The sequence below is a fragment of the Ammospiza nelsoni genome, chromosome 11 (assembly GCF_027579445.1).
Source record: "Ammospiza nelsoni isolate bAmmNel1 chromosome 11, bAmmNel1.pri, whole genome shotgun sequence".
NCBI classification, from domain to species: Eukaryota; Metazoa; Chordata; class Aves; order Passeriformes; family Passerellidae; genus Ammospiza; species Ammospiza nelsoni.
Window position 1 is genome coordinate 12,246,764 of NC_080643.1, and position 19,620 is coordinate 12,266,383.

General features: G+C 40.6%; 2 protein-coding genes across 2 annotated transcripts in view; one reads left to right on the forward strand and one right to left on the reverse strand.

Annotated features, from left to right (window-relative positions):
• Positions 1-1,244: 1,244 nt before the first annotated feature.
• On the reverse strand, positions 1,245-5,916 carry PDE12 (phosphodiesterase 12). The gene is made up of 3 exons (XM_059480367.1): positions 4,669-5,916; positions 3,565-3,643; positions 1,245-2,864 (listed from the first exon to the last, which is right to left on the reverse strand). Exons 1-3 carry the CDS (start codon positions 5,914-5,916, stop codon positions 2,422-2,424), a joined length of 1,770 nt encoding a protein of 589 aa, XP_059336350.1. The 3' UTR covers positions 1,245-2,421.
• A 1,553-nt stretch (positions 5,917-7,469) lies between these two features.
• The window catches only part of DNAH12 (dynein axonemal heavy chain 12), a 58,298-nt gene continuing 46,147 nt past the window's right edge, over positions 7,470-19,620 (forward strand). Inside the window, exons 1-14 of the mRNA XM_059479996.1 lie at positions 7,470-7,709; positions 7,923-8,013; positions 8,288-8,311; positions 9,250-9,439; positions 10,693-10,771; positions 11,239-11,397; positions 12,075-12,270; positions 12,700-12,888; positions 13,698-13,848; positions 13,958-14,049; positions 14,306-14,484; positions 16,375-16,510; positions 17,266-17,391; positions 19,014-19,148. Coding sequence (XP_059335979.1) covers positions 7,546-7,709; positions 7,923-8,013; positions 8,288-8,311; positions 9,250-9,439; positions 10,693-10,771; positions 11,239-11,397; positions 12,075-12,270; positions 12,700-12,888; positions 13,698-13,848; positions 13,958-14,049; positions 14,306-14,484; positions 16,375-16,510; positions 17,266-17,391; positions 19,014-19,148 — 1,911 coding nt within the window. The 5' untranslated portion in view covers positions 7,470-7,545. The remainder of the gene's footprint in view (positions 7,710-7,922; positions 8,014-8,287; positions 8,312-9,249; positions 9,440-10,692; positions 10,772-11,238; positions 11,398-12,074; positions 12,271-12,699; positions 12,889-13,697; positions 13,849-13,957; positions 14,050-14,305; positions 14,485-16,374; positions 16,511-17,265; positions 17,392-19,013; positions 19,149-19,620) is intronic.

Genomic DNA, 19,620 nt, shown 5'->3' on the forward strand with positions numbered 1-19,620 from the left:
AATCAGAGATGGGAAATTCAAGTAGAAGGCAAATAGATTTTCCTTTTTCCTTAACAGGAGGTCTGGGAAAGTAGAATAACAAAAACAAAAAATCCCATCCACATTTACAGAGATGCAAACAAAATTGTACCCAGTTTTTTGTTGTGAAGGGCATGGAACTTTCCAATTGCTGGATGAGGAACAAGTACAGGTGAGTTTAAGTTTATGAAATAAAATGCAGACAAGTTGGATGGGACTTGTACAAATGTGGGTTCTGGATGGAAGAATTAATTGCTGGGCAAGGTCCAGTGGTGTAGGGAGTGCCAAAATGGGAGTTAAAAATCAACATAAGTGCAGTAGGAAGCACCATCTGTTACCTTATACAGATGTAAATACAGCTTGGGGGCTCTGGGCCAAAGGTATACCTAAGGGGTTTTTTTCCCCAAAAAAACTCAGGTTTTTTGCACTGTGCCTTTCCCTGGTGCTGCATTCCCATTCTTGACATGTGGCAGGTTCCTAACAAGATTGCTGCTATTGGCAGTCAGCCCCTGCTGCTGCAGTTTCCTAACTGGAGGATACTGGGTCTGGAGATTCCCCAGCATCAGCTCACAGGACTGAATATCTCCTAAACATAGTAAAGGATTATCTGCCATGTGCAAGGGCCTGTTCCAGTGCTGTGTTTGCCCTCACCACTTGCTTCCTGCAGATTGCAGCTTCCCTTTGCACTCCCTCTCCCTGGTCTGCGGGGAGGCAGAGGCAGCAGCCCAAGTGCCAGCAGAGCAAGCAGGAGGGAGCTGCTGTTTCTGGGAAGGGAGGCAGAGCACCGGGCAAGTCTGTCCTCTGAGCAGCTCCATCTTCTGGTTCCAGGGACAAGTTACAAGTTTTATTGTTTTGGTTAGGAAAAAACAAAGTAACCCAGTTGTAATGGATTGGTAAGGACAAGAATATTCTGTTGAGTTACAGGGGGAGCTCAGTTGGCCCATATAAGTTATACAATCTCACTTCCATCACCCTTCACAGCATAGCAATTACTATGGCAAGACACAGCACCAGCAATCCTCAGAAATATCTCACCTGAAAGTGACTTCCTGGTTTGAGTAGTGTTTAAACAGCTGAGTGAATCCCAGCTACAGAGCACCAGAATGTAGGGCAAGGTGTGCAAGAGCAGGTGTGCAAGAGATAGTGCACACCTTTTATCAACCCAGGCAGACTTGTTTTGCCATGGAAGACACCAGTAACTAGGAAAAAACCCAAACTGACAACAGTGACCGACAATTGATAAAGGGAGTTTTATTTAGGTGAAAGAGGAAGTGAATGGTTTCCAAATGCTTTTTGTTTTCTATGGGTCAATGATGCAGGGCAAGAAGCTTGTTAAATGACTGAACCCACTAGGGTATGGATCACATTCTGTGAAGGTATGGATAAAATACACTTCCCTGCATCTGACAAAACAGGGCAAACTAGTTAGGCTATTCCTTGAAAGAAAAAATGCATGTAAAAACACTACAAATTCAGGTTGTCTTTGTATGCAAGAGAAAAACAAAATATAACCATTGTGATAAAGGTTTGCAAGTCACTTGTGTTACTTTGTAAAGATTTAGGCACAGATAAGTAATGCACATTGTTCTGTATCTCTCCCCACCTGAAAACAGATGATAGTGATAAAAATCTCCCTCCCATCCAAAGCTGCTTGTCCTAAACTCCAGTATCCTTTATTGCTGATGACTCAAACCAGAAGGAGCATATGTTCAAAGTAGATGCTGTTTCTTCATGTAGTCCAATTTCACAAGGTGTTAACATTATCCTCATTACCCATGTTATGTGGGCAGACAAATTGCTTCCAAATCAATTATAGCCTTGAATTTAACATGGTTGATTTTTGACAAGGTCTACTCACTGATAATTAAGAACATCATTTCAGAAGTTGGTAGGTACAAGTACATTGTTCATGCAACTTACTAGAAGTTGTGCCATAGTAATGGTAAGTGAAAAAGACAATTTATGAACTTAAATTACCATTATATTAATCAAAGTGGAGTCAACTAAATCCATATAAATTTCGGTTCTGTGTTTATTTCTGAATTAAACAGGGTTCAATTTGTAGACTGTCTTACAAATCACATTAAATTCCTTTTTTTTAAACAAAATAATTTTTAATTCTTTAAAAACACCATTAAAAAGGTATATGATAATCAAATTTTCAAAACCCTGTCTTCAATGTATTTTTCCCATTAGCATGTAAAAAAGGGGGAAATTGTCATGCCAATATTCTGAATAGTGTGACAATACTCAGTAGAGCCATTAAACAAATCAACTCTTAATTAATCATTTTGGCCTTCCTTTTAGTAGCATACAAGTCAGGGTCTAACCTCAGTTGCCCAGCAGTACATTAAATTAAATTTCTTGTTTAAAAACCCCCAAAAGCACCATGCCAGAGCTACTCTATTTCCACTTCAAGTCACATATTAGTGCTATATGATCAGAAGGATGTGAAACACTTGGCAAAGCCTGGTGGGTTGTTATTTCTTCATGACTTGGCAATGGAATAACTTGTTCCACCTCTAGAGCGTTTCTGTCAATGAAAATGTAGTCCAGACATCCATGAAAGCCACCAACATAGTTTGTGTAAGCAGGTTCTCCACAAGCACTTAGCAGTTTGAAAGGATGGCTTAGAGACATACTGCACCTTTCTTCCTCCCCATTTGAGACCCAGTCTTCATGATCTTCAGCAATGCCACCACTGCTGATAAAACTGTAGGCTCCTGAGGAGGGTGTGCTATTAAAATCTCCACAGAATATGACTGGGATCCTGGGGTACAAGTCACAGGCTACGTGCTGGATGTGAGACATGGCCACAGCAACCTGGATCAGACGGATGTTCCCACCTTAGGACATAAAACAGTATTATTTCAAATAATGCAGAACAGTACTGGAGGTGCTCACTGGGTTGCTCATTTAAGCAAATATAGCTCTGAAACAGCAATCCTGAATTTTAGAATAGTTTTCATGAATTAAGAAGCCTTTAAAGTTTGTGACTATGAAAGTTTTTGAGTAATAATTTCAACTTAAACTCACCCATGCATGATCTCTGAAGTTTTAACACCCATATAGAGAAATTTTCCATTTCATGGCAACCATCCTATTAATATTCCCAAAAAGGTACAGAACCAAAAGAAAACTAACTGAGCAGAAGAATCTCCCCTAACAGCTTCTGGAGCCCAATCTGGTTGCCCCTCCTGGCAGTACTCTGGGAGAGCTCCATGTTCAACAGGTCTGGGAAACCATAAGCACACACAAAGTTCTCTCTATTTTATGGGCTGCTTTTTGGGTGAATTGTGTGTACTGTGACTTGCCTTGCTTTCAGCTGGATTCTACTGACTCCTAGGCACACTAAAAAAATAAATATATAAACAGACCTAGGAGTCTGGCATGATTCCATCTAGATAAGAAGTGAGGCAGGAAACCCTCAGTTCCAGAAGAAAAGGCTATAGCTGCAAAAGAATGGTGGGAAATCTATTCTCCCAAGGTAGAGCAAAAACCTTTCCAAACCCAGTTATCCTACATGCAGGAATGTGCCAAAATTACCTTTGGGGTGCCAGTATAGGTGGGTATTTGCTACACAAAGTTTCCTGGAAGGATCAGTTGTAGACTGAAGAACTGAAACCTTTAAGAGAGAAAACAGTGTTTGTTAAGTCTTAAATAGAGAGGTTATATATTTTAAAATGTCAGCTTATGCCTCTGTGGCAATCCAGTTCAAAGAATCTGATGCTTATAACCAATAAACTCAATTGAGGAGCTGTACTGTTCAATAGTCTTCTATGTAAGGTCTGGGTATCAGCCAAAATATTACCACTACATCATTTAACAAACATTCTTTTGACTGTGTCCATTTTGGCCATAGTTTTCCATAAGATATAGTTTAGGCTGTATTATTCTGAATACATTTGTATTCACTCTCTGCAACAGAACTGGAGCTAAATCTCCATTTTCAGCAATCAAATGTAGCATTCCATAATTGTTAAACTGAATAAAATTTGGAGGTGATTTCAGTTATCAAAGAAATCCCATTAGTCCTACTCAGTCCATGAGCAGGAAACTTTTACTGGTGTTTCTGCAGTTCCTGACACAGCCTTTTATCTTACACACTTGTACTTGCACACTGCTCTGTGGGCAGAGCCTCTGGCATCAGGAAGCTCACACACCTGTCCAACCTTATTTGTCTCCCTCCTGTCACTTGCTAAAGAGGCATTATAAAGCATACTCAACTAACTTAAAATTGATTTATAAGACCTAAGTTTTATAAAGTACATTCTGACATATAAGAGTAAGTAATGAAACACTGGCTGCCAATACCACCAGCCAGGAATCACTACCTGGCCCAGAATCTCAACAGCTGTCTTCATTTTAAAGCAAAATAATATTGCCTTTTTTTACCAAATTTGGGTAATTCCATATATGCAGTTCAGTAAGATCTCAATGTTTTATTTTTGTTCCTAAGCTGATCTTCTCCTCTATTCATTACCCCAGCTAACAGAGAACAAAGTTCCATGTTTCAAACTCTTAATCCCTCATCTCCATTCTACTGCCTGAGGCTCAAGAACGCTGGTCCTGCTGCACCTGGAGACAGTGGGAGGAGAAGAAAGGAGGAAAAAAGAAGGAAAAGAGAAGGCGGCGTGTCCAAGCTGGTACCTGCAGCACAGAGGACCTCTGCAGCACCTTCTCCTGCACCAGGGGGTACTTGGCCAGCTGCTCACACAGCTCCTTGTGCAGCGGCTCTGAGAGCAGGGCTTCGCTGAAAGCGATGTCGTGCTGGCTGAGGAGGCTGAACTTGTCCCTGCGATAGAAAGTGGCGAGGCCCTCGTGCTGCTTCTCCTTAATCTTGAACAGCCCCTCCAGTCCAAAAGCATCCAGCGCCGGGGCCAAGCTGTCCACGAAGACAGATTTATCCACCTCTTGCAAGCAGATGAGATCGGCGCTGTAGCCCGCCAGCTCCTTCTTGAGCAGGTTCTGGCGGTAGTCGATCTCCAGGGCGTAGGGAGCGCAGTAGGGGTAGAGCACGGTGCGGGAGAACTCCGTTTGCGCGTACGTGTCGGCCAGGATGTTGTAGGAGACGGCGCGGACGGAGCCGTGGCCGCAAACCTTCTTGGTGTAGAGGTGCCGGGCGTCAAAGGTGCAGGCGCCGGGCCCGGCCTCTACGGGGCCGCTGCTTTCCACCTCGAGGGCCGGGCCGTAGCGCTGCTCCCCGTCCCCGGGCGTGCAGCGCAGCTTCAGCCGCAGCCCCACCAGCGCGTTGGACGGCGTGAACACGCGCTCGGCCGCCGCCGTCTCCACCCAGGCCTCCCCAGCCGCCTCCCCGCCGTCCGCGGGGCGCTGCTCGCGGAACCAGCGAAACAGGCAGTGCTGCGGGGCGGCGAACTCGGCGCTCACCTTGGGGCACACGGGGAAGCCGGCGAGGAGCGAGCGCGGCAGGCGGAGCTCGGTGAGCGCGGGCGGGTTGCGCTCCACGCGGTACCGCGCGTCCCCGATGTGGAGCACGGCGCCGTCCTGCCAGGCAGCCGCGTTCGGCACCTCCTCCGCCACCGCGGCGCCGTCGCGGGAGAACAGCCGCACGGCCGGCACCGCCGGCACCGCCGCCTCGCCCTCCGCGCCGCCCTCCGCCCGCGCCTTCTTGCTCTTCTTGCCCGCCTTGCCTTGGCCCTTAGCGGCGTTGGTGGCGATGCGCGCCAGCGCCCGCCCCAGCGGCTCCTCCTGGTCGCGCTGCATGTGCCGAGCACTGCCGTCGGGCAGCACGAACCGCAGGCTCAGCTTAGGCTCGGACGGGACGCAGCGCACCACGGCGCGCTCCATGGCGGCGGGCGGGCGGCCGCCACCGCCGTGCGGGGGTGCGGCGGGGGAGCCGCGGAGGCTCCGGAGGGCGGAGCAGAGCCGACGCCACATGGACCCGGCGCCGCTGCGGCTTCCGCGGGGCGCGGCCGGAACCGCCGAGCGGGGCGGGGCGAGGCGAGGCTGTCGCAGCCGTCACCGCGCGCGACGGGGGCGGGGCAACGGGCGGGGCTGCCGTCAGCGCGCGGGACAAGGGGCGGGGCCGCGCGGGAGGCGGGAAGAGGGCGGGCTCGCGCCGTCGGCCGTGAGGCAGCGCCCCCTGCCGCTGCCCCGTGCCCCGCTTCGGGCCGTGCTGTCGCTCCCGTGCCCGCAGCCCGTGCCCGCAGCCCGTGCCCCGCCGTTAACCCGCCGGCACGGCGTGAGTCTGGCCGACCGGAGTACCAGCGGGTTCTGCTCCTTCAGCAGCAAAACCCCCTTTGCTCGGCGCAGCTTCCTGGCCAGCAGACGTTCGAGGCGTGGGCGGGTCTCCCTCATAACGCCCCGATGCTAATTGCCTGTGGATAAATCCTTTAACGTCAAGAGTTTGGGTTTGTGTTCTGTTCGTGAGGAAACATTTCATGTCTGGGTTGATACCTACGCTGAATAGTCCCTGGCAGTGAGAGCCACGCCAGGAAGGTGTCCAGGACTTTGGAAAATAGATACAAAATTCGCCCCCCCGCCCCCCGCTGCTCCCTCAGACTGCGTGCGGAGCTCTGCCTACACAGACACAAAATTAGGATCTTAAAGCCTCTTTTGCCAAGTGTGGGCAGGTGGGTAGCAAATCTGTAGAGTTCATTAAAATTTCCATTTATAGTTGCACAAAAAGGAAAAGCTTAGCAACAGCCACCTGATGTATTAGGGCATTATATTTCTAATTTCTCAAGCCTTTTTGCTATGATCTGCTTGGTGCAGGCAGAGCCTGGAGCAGAGGGACTTTCTGAGTCACTCGGATTGTCTCAACCCTGTGGAAGACAGGGACGGTCAAGGTAAGGTTTTTCCAAGTTTTTCTTTTTCTTTTTTTTTTCCTGTCATCACGACAGGCACTGATATCGGCCAGGGAGAGCCCCGAGCACTCCTCACGGGCCGGGCCCCGCCCTCGGCTCCGCGGTAACCGCGCTGTTGTGCCGAGCGGGGCGGCGGCGGCGCCGGGAGAGGTGAGGGCGGCGGGGCTGAGGGAGCCGGGAAAAGGCCGTGTCCCGGCCGGCCGTGGTTGAGTCCTTTGTGTCCTTTGGTGCATCCACCATCCCCGCTTTGGTGCGGTTTTAGGATATACCACTGATTTAGGAGGTAGTTTTTTCTTTCTGCTCCCCTGTGGGAAACTGTTGAAAAGCAGTGGTGAGTTTGTGCATCGTGTTTCCAGGGGAACCCGACCATCAGTCTTTGGAATAGCCCCGCTCAGGCGATTAAGCCGCCATAGAAGAGTGATCTTTTAGTTGAGATTTGTTGGAGTTTTTTTTCTTTCTTTCTTCCTCTCTCTTTTTTCCTTCTTATGACAGGCTCTGTATGTACACACTTTCCCTTGAACTTTGCCATTTTACCATATAAACTACTGTTCTCTTTTTTGAAACAACTCATACCTAAACTGTGGAGATCCCTGAGGTGATCATTTTATGCCTTACATACATTCAACTTAATAGATGCATGTGTTAAACTCCTTTCTGGACTCAATTGGTTTATAGAATTTTGATTTTCTTATGGTTTTAGATGGAGCACTCAGATGAGGCAACTTCCAGTAAACGGACTTTGAGAACTTTGTTTCGCCCCCCTGCTTTACCTCCACCCGTCGTATCTGAAGAGACACCATCACAGAAGAAACTGTTGGCATACCACAGAGGCAAGGAGGAGCAAAAGACCATTCATCAGATACTGTGAGTTTCATGTAATTCACGACATGTTGAAATTCAAGTGAAAGAGACATTACACATTTGATATTTGACAAATAACAGTGTTTGTTTCATATAATTAGGGTGAGATTTAGTGATAAACATGAAAAAATAGGTTGCATTGATTAAAGTGCTAGCATTATTTTCGTTGCATTATTTGTGGTTTTTCTGCACTTCTGATGCTGTGGTTTACTTTAGAATTGATCGAGCTCTTGAAGTCTATTACATTGACATGGATGAAAGAGAGGAGAGAGATGCTGCACCTCCTATCACAAAACTGCCTTCTACTGTGAGAAAGTATTTCTTTATTAAGTATTTTCTATTTAGTTCTTTGTTATTGGGACATTTATTTTCCTTCTTAGAATTTACTTCAAGATACTTGTTTTGCTCCTCAGTAATTCACAAATGTATTTATATCCTCAGGTAATCCAATTGAAATGTATGCCTGTATACCTGTAGAATAAAGTCTTTGTTTAAGAATAATATTTGCTAAATTTTATATTTCCAGTATTTTTGTTGGTATGTTTTTCATATATAACAATTTTCCATTTCTTTTTATACAGATGGACAATGAAAGCCAACTAAGGGTGGGTTAAATTCTTTCATTTGCTTTTTTTGGCATAGAAGAGTGAATGCCCCCTATTAAGAGAAGTTGAGTATGCTATGCAGAATTATTGTTATTAAACAAGAAGAAGTAATCTTGGTGAGGGAAGATTGGATAGGAGCAAAATAGGAATCTTGTCTTGTGGTCCTGTAGAGGGAAAGTATTTTTGTGTTTTAGAAAGAGGATCTATCAATAATAATTTAACCTTAGTTAAAGGTCATTATTTAGGAAAAAAAACCTAACAGGCTTCAGGATTTTTTTCAGTTGAGGTCATAGATTATACCTTAGCCTGTACAAAAAGGAGTTTTTGACATCGTTCCCTTAATTTGAAGAACATGCACTAAACTTCAAATTTGTGTATGGCTTTTAAAGTAAGACTTCATCTCTGAGAGCCAGTTGGAGCTCAAATTAGTATTGAAATATTTATATTAAGTAGCCTAAGGTAACGCCAGTTTAGTCTAGCTGTTGTTAGGCAAACTCATTCTGTAGAGATTTTATACAAAAGCTGTCAGTCAAAAGCAGAAATACCTATTTCTTTGGCTAAGACCCATTCCTCTTATGGAGGATGTTTTCCACAATTTTTGCCAGATAAATGTTTGTCTAAAGAACAATAACCTTAACCTTGAACTATCGTATTGTTAGTCACAAACTTCAGCAGGGGACCAAGGAAAATGCCATCCTGACAAGTACAATATTTTATATTTAAACATTAAGACAGAGAGACCATGCTACCAACCACAAAGCAGTTTTTAGGGTATTAGTCAGTGAATACTGAAAAGATTAGATTAAATACCCTACCTTTAAGGAAATTAAGAAATTTTGAAATGAAGAAATTATGAATAAAAAGAGACTTTTGCCAAGCCTAACCCAAAAATACATATATAGGTAATTATTAGGCCTCTGAATATCTTGTCCTTGCAGGCAGAATACTTCTTTTTGAAGAATTGTGTGCAGAGTAATCCAATGGTTCCCATCCAGCAGCAGTGGCTGAGGTCCATGCTTGCCATGGTGCCACAGTCACTTATGAAGGGCAAAGAAAGAGAGCTGCTCACTGAAGACCTTTTAAAGGAGGTAGTAAGGGATTATGAAAAAAGCATGCAAAGATGTCTGTGTAAGTACCACAGATTGTTGAGCACCTATATTAATGTTAGTATATATATTATACACTCCATATTCTCATGCTTAAAATAACTTTTCTGGTTTGTTCTTTCAGCCAGGCAGGGTGTTTGTAATCAACTACTGATTTAGCTTTTCCTGCTTATCAAATGTGTGTTGGCCATAATATTTAAGGCAAAACATGCTTATTTTATTTGAAACACTAAAAAGTTAACCAGCTGAAATTACAGTTCAAGCAAAGACAGCTGCAGAGCTCATGTCAAAAAGGTTGATTGCTGATGAAGTTATTTCATTATGTGAAAACCCATTGAGTGAATTTGAAGCAAGAATGTATTGCTATTTCCTGTTAAAGAAAAGAGAAACTTTTACTGCACTAGTCATTCTTTCTACCTCTTCAGGAACAGCAGCTTTTTTAAGCTTTTTATTCACAAATGCATTCATGAGTTTCCTGATGGTGCTTTTGTTGCAGGAGCAAGCTCACAATAAAAATCTGCAAAGATAATTTCTGTTTTCAGATATTACTCATACAGGTCACTTTAATTTTAAAACCTTGTAAAAAGAGTCATGAACTGGAGTTTTGAAAGTGTTTTCCCTTGAAATCATGTATTAATTTATTTACATTTGTAGTAGCTGGAATCTGAAATTGGGCTCAGTTTTGTTGATGTTTTAGTAAACGGCTGATCTTCTTAAAAATGTAGATTAAAAAATAAACAATTTAACATTGGACTAACTTCTTTGTAATGTCATCAGTGGCATAATTATAGTACCTCACTGTAATTATGTAACAAAGTTGCCATAAATTTTTGCAATTATAGAATATATCAAGTTGGAAGGGGTCCGTAAGGATTAGAGTCCAGCTCCTTGCAGGGCTCTCTAAAACTCAACCATACAACTGCGAGCACTGTCCAGGTGCTCCTTGCCCTCTGTGCCATGAGCAGCTCCCTGAGGAGCCTGTTGCTCTCACTGACCATCCCCTCAGCAAAAAACCTGCAGAAGTATTCAATTATTTAAGCACACACCTATCTGAAAACCTTCAGGAGCAAGAGCTAGAATTGGAGTTGAGGCACCCAAATCTGTATAAAAATTCAGCAGAAGCTGTTGATTTTCAGTTACCTTTGAGAGAGCATGTTTTGCAGACTAGGGTGACACAATTGCTTTTTCCTCCTACTATGTGCTTGGTTCAAGGAAGTACAGTGACTCTTGAATATGGCCTAATTTTCATCTAATGTTCATGTATTTTTTTTTTAGTGAGAAGAGCTCTTGTTAAACCAGACATAAAAGGACTTGATAAGTTGGAAGAGGAGGCACCTTTGCCTTCATTACCTCTGTGAGTGGATTAAGTTAGCAAATAACTCCCTGGCAAAAGATGCTGAGTTACATGAGGGACATTCTTGTTGAGCTGTGTGGACTGAGTTATGGTGCAAGATTAATTCTGTAGTCCCTTACTGGGACATTTTTAAATCTCTGCAGAGGATCTTGCATTTGAACATCTCTTATCTGAATGCTCTACAAAGTTTTAGCACTGACAGTGTTTTATTACTGTTAGAGTTACATAGAGCAACATCTGAAAATACCATGGAGGACAGAGCATGTTTTATCAGCCAGAGTATCTGTATGACTTCCACTGCATGGTAGTGAGGACATGTGTGTGGCATTAATTAACTATTCATGCTAGAGAATAATCTTTTGAATACTATCTTTTATGAATCAGTACTTTATTCAAGTAATGCTTGAGCTCTTAATTTTTGTTTGTTTATTTGTTTTGGTTACTTTTTAATGCTTTTTCTCTTTTAGAGGCCTGGATTTTTCTAGTACGTGGCATAACAGTTACATCAAAGCGAAAAACCAAATAAATTCCACCTTACGAATTCTTCACCCCACAATGCAAGCACTACTGGATTTTGGTTATACAGCATTCTTTAACTTTCTTGTAGTGGATTTCTCTAGTTGCAGGTAAAGTGTGTTCTGCTGAAATATTGACCCACATAGGTTTTTGAAGCTGGCAAAGATGAGCTTGTTCAGTTCTGTTATTTATCTTAGAACATTGCTTTGATGCACCATTTTAATGTACTGTGATTAAGTTACTCTGTGTTATGACGTGACTTTTTTTCTCTCTGTTATGTATTTTATTGTTATTCAAGTTGTTGGTAATATCAGACCTTTTGATTTGTATTTTGCCTTTAATTTTGTAAAGTTCTCCCCATTGTTCACTTATTCTTAATGCTTAATTTCCATAGAAATCTGTTGAAGTAGTATTTGAAAAATCAGTTTCTAGTAGTATTATCATCATAGAAAATTCTATGCTAACCTTGAAGATCAGACTTCTTGCTGGTTTTCAGAAGTTGAATTTTCTGTTTGATCTTGGAACTTTAAATTTTCATAGTTTTCAAAAAGATAATTTTCAAAGTATTTTTCCTCATTATTTTTTCTGGTAATTGTTCTGCAAATCCTGGAGTTTGAGGCAGGCCTTTTCTTTACTTTTAGTCTACTGAAGCAATGTGTAAATTCCCACTGTGCTTCCTGCTAGAGAAAAACTAGGTTTGTAATACAAAAGTCTGTATTGGTACCTTACTCCATGTTTGGTTTGTTTAAATTTTGTTTATAAAGTTGGCTGTAACTTTCTTTTCTAGATTGAGAGGACCAATTGACTGTAGATCTTTAAAGACTGATGCATCCCTAAGCTGTTCTAAAGCAGAAGACAAGATAACGACTACGTGGTACCAAAGGGTTCTCGGTCTCTTCAGTCAGCCAGAATCCCTCAATGGTGTAAAGTTGGATCACCTTGACTCTTTTTATAACTGTGTGGCTGTGCTTATGTCTAATCAGGTAAATGTCTTTCCTCCCATGATAAACATTACTTACTTTGTAGAAAAATAATGGAACAATAGTCTAATCAAAGGAAAATGCTTTCAAGATATTCTGTTTCTACATGCATGTATTAATAATATACTTACTTTTGCAGCAGAAATAGATGCATGGACTTTACTGAAATGCTCACTTGTTCATTAGCTTTTATCATTTAAGGGTTGGGACTAATAACCACTAGAAAAATTAGAACTGATTTCTAATTAGAATTATTAGAAAAAATAATAGAACTGATTTCTACTTAGAATTATTAGAAAAATTCACACTGCTTCAGTCAATAAATCAGGCCAGAAGTGCTAAAATGAGTGGAAATCCTGGCTTAATGGATGAGTGGAAAATGGGTTGAGCCCTTTATATGTCAACTAATAGGTGATCTTCATTATTACCTAGCTGAAAGAATTACTGCAAAGAACAACTGAAGTTTTTGTGAAACTTTTTGATCTTGAAGACAGAAGACGTCTGCCTATATTTAAAGTGGACTTGACTCTTGAAGAAAATAGAATGGAGTTTTATCCAAGCTTACAAGAGTTAGAAGAAGCAATTCTGTTTGTAGTAGAATGTATAGGACAGACTCTCCAGGTGTGCTTTTGTTTTTATTTAGTTATGTAATTGTTAAGATGTTCAGTATGTGAAAATACTTGTGATTTAGGAGTCTGACTACCCTGGCAATGGGATCAGAATGCAACTTTCATTTATTTTCCACAGTGATTCTACAGGTCACATAATGAATCTTGATGCCCAGTGGCACTCCAGGCTCTGAAGTAATTTTGTAATTCCTTGTTTATAAAAACTTGGTGCACCTGCTATTGATTGTTTTAGTCTGCTCTTTGGGTCTGCAGTTACAATAACATCTTTATTATATGTGTGCCGATTTACAATAATTTTTTATTAAAGTTAAGATCTCCAGGGAAACACAAGGAAGATTAGAGTTGATACTGCTTTTCTTTCTAAGAAAAAGAAAATACTCAAATCCCTAAAAACTATTATATGCAACATCAAAGGATTGATGTCTTGGGAACCTGTCTGTGGTTCCAGGGAAGAGAGCCTTTCTGGGGGCATTAGGTATAAACTGAGTATGTGTCACTAGTCACATGTGGTGGTACTTTCAGAGAAGTGTTTTGGGGTTGGTTTTCTGTATTTGCATATATTAAATAATTTCATTTAATGCAAGGTTGGATAATTTTTTGTTTTCCTTTACATGTTTCATATTCAACTCTGCTTCAGCAAAAGTCATTCTACATGTGTATAAAGCATGTGAACTTGGTCATGGTTAGGGTGTCATACTTTTGGGATCGTGTCTTCCTGCAGATTGCAACTTACTTTTGAAGTATATATATCCTTGTGCTGCTTTTTAAAATTTAAATAATCAGCTCTTGCACTGCTCTTAGAACTTCCAAAAGGTAGATGCTTGGCTAATGGGTGGCAGTGAAACTGTGGATGCTGAGCTTCCTGCTCACATCGTCCAATGGGCCAAATCCACTCTGGGAGAATCTATCAGAGACAACTTAGAAGGCCCAAAGCAACATTTTAAAGGCTATGGTAAGTGATAGAAGAGTGTGTAAATAGCTGTGTCACTTCTTTGTAATAAGTAGCTTGCTGTATGGCATATGCATTTTAGTAATATAAATATGTTGTAATTGAATTGTAGTTGAAAATTATGGCTGGCTTGTAGATGGAACTGCAGAGGAACGGATAAACACATTTATGGCAGAGCAACCCAGTTTTGATGAATACACTTCTGTAAGTTTTAATTCTACACTTTATTTATAATTTTTACTATAAATACAGCAATAATGAGAAGGTAGAAGAGAGTAACAGGTTCTTAGCCTTTAGCTAAAAATATATGGACTACCTACAATGTAGCTTATTTTTTCCCTAAAAATTTATGGTAAATAGAAGAAAGCATTACTTCTTTTCTTTGGTATCTAATACTTACTCATGTAGCCAAGTATTTAAACAACAGCTCTGAAGTGTAAAGTCTGATGTTTTTCTGAAGTTCATAGATGAATTTTTCACCCTCAAGAAGGAAATCATGAGTTTGCCAGAGGTGATTTATTTCCCTATGGTCTGTTTGAATTGTGAGGATTTAAAGCAAGGTTTGGCTAATTGTGCAAATAACTTCGCAAAAATGCTAATGGACAAAATATTTGCAGATTACAGAGAGGAAAATGAAAGGTAAGTAGAATTTTTCTGCTTGTGAATGCTCTATGTGTTAAATGTATAAACAGAAACATGTAGTAGAAATGCAAATATACCATACTTTGTTTGCTGAAGGTTCTTGGCTAACTAGTGATCTTATTCAGTTTGCACGGGCTGTTGTATTTCTTCTGCTGTGTTAGTCTCAAAAAAAGGTAGGAGAACGTATTAGTATGGACTTGGGTAATGGAGGAGCTAAAACAACAAAGATCTAAGATAAAAGATCCAAGAACTTTATTACTGTTCTGGATTTATGTGTGAATTACAGTATTAACTGCACTGTCAAAGTTAGACTCTCTTGTGGGATCTCAGCACCTCAGGACTGATGTGTAGAGTGACTGAGACCACCCTTGGGGGGCTCGGGAGTCCTGGAATGTTGCCAGAAGTGTCTGGTGGCTGGACTTTGATCCTACACAGGAGACGACACCTGTATGAGGATGGGAGGATTTCACTGGGTGAATGGTGAAGGGATAAGTTAATTAGAGTGTAAGACACAGGGTTTAGGATTTCTGTACAGGGGGGTCTAAAGAAGTAAGATGGAGGAATTGGGGCGTGTCCTGTTCTTCTTCTTCTTCTTCTTGGCCTCCATCTTCTGTGGTGATGTTGGCACTTTGGGATTGGTTATTACTAAAAGTGCACTGGTTAATAAGGGTTAAAGGCATTGGGGAAAATTGATAAATATTGTATACGTAACTTTGAGTATAAAGATAGGTGACCGCCCTGGGGGCTTGCAGTGTGCTCATGGCTGACTGCTGAGCAGACCTCTGTTGGGCCAAGAGATAATCTTTTAGATAAACAATTAATAAACACTGAGACCGAGAAAAGATCTGAAGCCTCTTCTCGTCCTTTGAAGCGCGGGCTGTCCAAGGCCACCCCGGGCCTTTCCAGGTCACCTAAACAGCCGAGAAAGCGACACTCTCTTATTACCTGATGGATACCTCAGCAGGGCTTTTCTCAGCCATTCTTCCCCATTTGTATTTGTGCTGGTGTGCATCCTGGGTGCAGAATCTGGCATTTCAGCTCATTGGTTTCCATCCCCTTAATCACAGTCAAATGCTTAATTCTGCAAGGTGTCCCATCCTTCAAGGGAGCCAGCAGCACCTCACAGCTGTATGATGAGCAAACTTACTGGTGGTGCATCCAACTCTTTCATCAAAATCAGTGATAAAAACATTGAACAGAACTGGCCCAGAAGTGAATCCTGAGGAACACTGCTGGTAACAGTTGCCAGCCATTTGCTACAACACTTTGAGCTCTGCGCTTCACCAGTTTTCACCCAGCACACCATGAACACACTCATCCCACACTTGGACAACTTTTCTAGAAGGATTCTGTGAAGGACAGTATCAAAAGCCTTATTAAAACTCAGAAAAATTATATCCAACACCTCCCCTTTATCTTCTATATGGGTGACCTTACAGGATATCAGTTTGGTTAAACAGGAGGTTAATTTGCAGGTATGGATTAAGTCATGGGGAAACTCTTACTGCATTTTTTAGTTAAAATGAAAAATGATGGCCAAGTTTTATAGTGACTCCACTTTACCAAAGTGAGACAATATTTACTAGGAAAGTGTTTGTGTGTACACTAATGATAGTTTGCTGAAGTTCTTTTAGTTACAACAGGTTACTAAAGCATTTATTTCAGAAGAATATAGCAAAATCCAAACAAAGCAGTTACTGCAAGTCAGAAACCAGAATTTGTCTAGACTGACTTGGTCACATTCCCCTTCTAGTTTCATAAATAATGGAATTTGTCAGGGGAAAATACTTAAAGAAGTAATTTGAATTTTTAATTGCATTAAAGCTGAGCTTGAAACCAGTCAAACTAGCATCTTAAAATATTGATATTTTATGTAAAAACCTATAGGATAATCACTGAATGTGAAGCCATTAAGGAATGTGCATTAAAAATTCCTGAGTCAACAGAAGATATGGTAGAAATGATGGAACATATGAAGGAAGTCAAAACCAAAGATTTTCAGGACCTGGTGCGAAGGAGTAAGGTAAAAGACTATCCTTTAATTTTTGATCTTTTATTAGACATGCTGACCTACACAAATAATTAATTCCAGAGGGCAGACTTTTTCCTGCCTGTGTGAGTAAACTCAGTGTTACTTCAGACAGAAGTGGGAAGTCCAGCTTATTCTTTGCCATATGCATTTGCTTCTCTTCCCATTCCCATGTGTTCTGCAAGTCCGTGAGGAAATGCAGCTTCTAATAAATCAGTCCGTTTATTTTTTGTACTTGGAGACTTACTTCAAGACTGCTTAAAAATCTATTTGTGCAAATGTAATAGACAGTATAAAGAACATTTTATGTGTAAAAACAGTCAACAGACTTTGAACACACAAGAAACAATTTACTCTTTGAGCAGAATATAGGTGATGTTACATTAGGAGTAGTTTGTGAATGTGTGTGTGAATATGTGTCAGATTTTCTGATAGTAATAGGTCTATATATATGTTTATATCTGCAGAAATTATATTTTGTATATTCTTAATAACATTAGAAGTTCTGCATATAGATTTACAGAACACAGGAGTCATATTTAGAGAAACAAGCTCATGATGAGGGCAGGGATTTGAAAAATGTTACACATATATTTTGAATGTTAATATTCAATTGGCTGAAGGAGCTCTGAATTCTGAAAAGTTCATGAAATGTAGATTTTTATTTTTTCTTTATAGATAATATTATCATGCCCTATATTCTTAACAGATCTATCATACCTAAAGTTTTGTGAAATCTCTCTTTGTAGGAGAGCTGTCGGCAAATGAGTTACTTGATAGATGTTTATCCATTTACTCCTGAGGACATGGAACTCAATAAAACAGCTATATCTTGGCCAAAGAAGATTAACCGCATTTTTAAAGAGCATGATACTGTAAGAGCATTTCCTTAGTTTATGGTATATTTTGGCTTGTTAGACTTCTCACTTTACTTGAGCTATTATTTCATCAGCAGGCTAAATGTACATACACATATAACATGAACCCTACTAATTTAGACATGCATATTTCCAGTTTTTTGTAACAAAAGTGGGCTTTTTGTGGCTAAATTTTAAAACTGTCACTGTAACTTAAGAGCTTCAGCAAATCTGATTATCCTAATATGCTTGTGGTCAGTACTAGGTAAGATATAGGTTAGATGAAAATTCACTACACTGTAGTTGAAATGTAACTGAAAATGTAACTGTCAGGCCCTTAATAAGACTGAGTGTCTGAAGAGAAAGTCATTTAGTTAAAATGGTATTTTGTACTGTCAAAAAAAGAACAGAGGGAACCATGTTTTCTAGCAATAGTTAATAGAAAATATGCAGCATCTCATTTTCTCTGTGACTGTAGATTACTTTTCTTGTACCACCTGTATTCATCTTGCTTAGCATGCTTTGTCTCTGTCTATGACACAGTAAATCAAGCCTTTTATTGTTCTTTTGCCTCTGTAGTAATTTAGCATAGATTTGATAACTTCTTCTGAAATTTTTAAAGAATTAATAATTAACATTTTAAAAAATCAGTATCTTTTAAATATTACAAATAAGGATTTCTCCTTTAATAATTTTTGTCCAAGGGTATTAATTATGCCTCTGACTGAAAAGATACCCAGCTTGGGAGACTGCTATGTCTATAAAATACTTGGTTTGCATGTTATCCCCATGCAAGCAAATTATTCTTTTAATCCCCCAAAAAATCAGTAAAATTAATTTGCTACTTCTACACAGAGAGTCCATGATACTTGTTCTAACTCCTTTTAATGAAAATGGTAGCACAGAGTGAATATCACTACTTAGTGAGAATCCCTCAGCAGTGGGAGCTGTAGCTGGCTGTAAGTGACTTGCATTGTGCTAGAGGTTGAGTACAAGAAAAGTTTCACATCAAGTTTTAATAGGTCTGTATATTTGCATTGTATACTTTCAGATATGAGTCTGTTCTTATTCTAGTGCAGAATGAAAAGACTGGCTCCTCCTTTGGTGAAATTCTGTTTGTCTGCTTCACAAATTTTGCATGGTAGTAGGTGTCCTTGTCTTAGGAAATCTCCTCTCTCTTTGTTGATTTTTTGTTTGCTACCCTAAAACAAAGCCTTGAGTGTGCAGACCCAGTGCTTTAAGGTGGTCTGATGTTCTAGAATTTCTGGCTTTTACAGCCACAGGTACATGGCTGTGTACAACTTTCAACAACTGTAGATGTCCTTTTTGGCAGTAAAATACTGAATCCCAAAATGTAGAATATCTATTTGTTTCTGCAATGCTTTATTTTCTGTCTCCTGATTACTGAAGGAGGCCTTTGAGGCAATCCTAGCTGCTATGATTATTGAGATGAGGCTTCCATGCTAGCATATAGAGGTTGCACATGCTGAAGTGCAACATAGGAAAAGAAATCAGCTGTTGCAAGGATGGTAATTTATCTGTACTGTTAGTTTTCTGTCTGTTTGCATTAAATGTTTAGATGGTAGTATTGAAAGGACTTAAAATCACCTTTGTCATGAAAAAAATAAATTCTTTTGTAGCTGATCCAACAGGCTAAAGCTGAACGAGAACAGGAATTGCAACAGAAATGTGAGATCCTGCATGGTGAATTAGACAAGGTTTATAAATCTGTGTCAGAATTAGAAGAATACTCAGAACTGGATCGCATGCAGCAGGTTTGACTAATAACATAAAATTGGTATAAATGTTTCATGTGTTTAATACCCAGGGATCATGGAAAAAATTGTAATTAAAAGTAATCAGTGTAACAAATGTGAACTAAAGCATTTATTATCCTCTTGCCACAGGTACAAGCTCAGTCCCCCTCCCATTTTTGTTTACCATTGGCATTTAGCATTTTATTTAGAGGAACGTTTGCTACAAAGCTAGAATTAGCTGATAGGCACCAACAATACAAGTTCAGAAAGAGTGTGTGCATCCACAAAAATAATTTATTCATTTTCCCTCTTCACCACCAGTCAGTTAATGCAAAAACAGCACAGTTTGATACTTTCTTGTGTCAATTTGATACTTTCTTCCTACAAACCTCAAAACTTAATTGTTATGCTAGTGAAGAGCAGACCACTGGCTCCAAAGTTTCATGAATTTCTAGCAGTATTTTTTAATTTTCAGAGCATGTCTTGTGCT